The sequence below is a fragment of the Poecilia reticulata genome, linkage group LG6 (genome assembly GCF_000633615.1).
Source record: "Poecilia reticulata strain Guanapo linkage group LG6, Guppy_female_1.0+MT, whole genome shotgun sequence".
NCBI lineage: Eukaryota > Metazoa > Chordata > Actinopteri > Cyprinodontiformes > Poeciliidae > Poecilia > Poecilia reticulata.
In genome coordinates, this window is record NC_024336.1 from 31,378,084 (window position 1) to 31,379,887 (window position 1,804).

General features: G+C 54.0%; 1 protein-coding gene across 1 annotated transcript in view; it reads right to left on the reverse strand.

Annotated features, from left to right (window-relative positions):
- The window catches only part of ccnd2a (cyclin D2, a), a 15,004-nt gene that overhangs the window by 6,789 nt on the left and 6,411 nt on the right, over positions 1–1,804 (reverse strand). The window contains exon 4 of the mRNA XM_008412674.2: positions 1,333–1,481. Within this exon, the coding sequence (XP_008410896.1) occupies positions 1,333–1,481 (149 nt within the window). The remainder of the gene's footprint in view (positions 1–1,332; positions 1,482–1,804) is intronic.

A 1,804-nucleotide genomic window follows, 5' to 3' on the forward strand; every position in this document is an offset into this window, starting at 1 on the left:
CAGGCCCCTCCACTCCCAGGCCCCTCCACTTCCAGGCCCCTCCACTCCTAGGCCCCTCCACTTCCAGGCCCCTCCACTCTCAGGCCCCTCCACTCCCAGGCCCCTCCACTCCCAGGCCCCTCCAGGGAGGCCGGTGCCGGCTGCGGCAGCTGCCGGTGCGTACCGAAGTCGCTTCGCTTTGACCTTTAGCTCGGCTGAGACGCTGCTCTCGTGCTGCGCCGCTCTGCAGCGTGAACGCCGCAGCCCAGGCGACCTCTGAACCGTTCTCTCCCTTTGCTCCACATGTTGGGGAAACTCAGCGGTGCTGTGAGCTGCAGAGCTGCATGACTGCAGCTCCTGCTGCGTCACATTAGAGGATTCCCTCTGTGTTTCCTGCGAGCTGCAGCTTGTCCGAGTCCAGGAATGTTCAGAGCCGATCGCCGAACAAACGGCGGCTCTGTGCTGCTCAGGACAGATGTTTGTCTTTCCACTCTGCTCTGTGAGGCTTCAGCAGCAGAGGGAGCCCTGCTTTCCAGCTGCAATGCATCATGGGCCGGAGGCAGGCGGGCTGCTTCACCTGCTCTTCCCTCTGCTTCATCTCCAGATGCTGCTGGTCTGACCTCATCACAGCAGCCACTCAGCTGCCTTCAGGCTGCAGGAACCAGCCAGACATCAGCTGATTCTGATGAAAGCAGTCAGTCAGCGAACGCATCAGATCCCAACCGACCACTTCTGGTCCGACTCCACGTCCAAACAGAACCGGGTCGGAAGCTGCAGCTCCACTAAAGGCTGCTGTCAGCTGTATCAGCTTCCTGCTGACTGTCTGCTGACGCTCTCAGCAACTTTACAACCCAGCAAAAGACGGCGGCCATCTTTACTGCGGCGGCCATCTTTGCGGTGCTGCAGCTGGACGGCTACGTTGTTCTGCTGGTCGCTTTGGGTCAGAAAGTGTTCACACAGAAGTCTGACTGCAGTGGAGTTTATTTAGTGTCATGAACGAACACGCAGGAAGAAAATGAAATCAGAACTGAGCAGCAGCACCTGCATGCTAGACTTCCTGATCTAGAGCTGCGTCAGCAGCGGATCCTCCATCGAGACGCAGAGGAGAGAAAATCTGCACCACGAAGGAAAAGGCATAGATGCTGACGTGGTTCTGGTTCTGGTGTCAGAATCTTTGCTCCTTATCAAAAACTGGATGTCCAAACGCGAGTGTGAAAAGATCAATGAAGGTGTTCCAGCTGCAATAATGTGATCGATTATTGGTATTTCTAACATCACAAGGTTCCCAGCTGAGACGCAGGAAAACCTCCCTGCTGTCAGAAATGGGTCCAGATGAGAGCGAATCAGACTCACCACCTCTGTGTTGGTGATTTTGGCCAGCAGGTCCGTCAGGCTGTCGCCCCACTGGGATTGGTCGGCTGAGTCCAGCTGCAGGCCGCAGATGGCCGCCCCCACGCTTCCTGTGGCGATCATGGAGGGGGGGTACATGGCGAACCGGAAATCTGCAACGAAATTCACTTCAGTTACATTTCAGGGTGACACTTCGCTGCAAACATCCCTGAAGTCTAACTTGCTTCTTTAGCAGCGTTGGTTTCCAGCTGGAACAATAGGGGGCGACAAAGAGACATAAACGACATCACTGCAGGTTGTCCTGTAATTAATCACAACTAATCTTTAAACGTTTATCTACAAAATAGGCAACATTTTAAAACAACCCATTCGGCTGCTAAACGATTAAACAGCAACAAAAATATTTATATTTTCAGGTTTTCAGCCATCAGACTGGAGCAAAGATTTCTGTTCATCTTCAGAGAGGTTAGCTGGG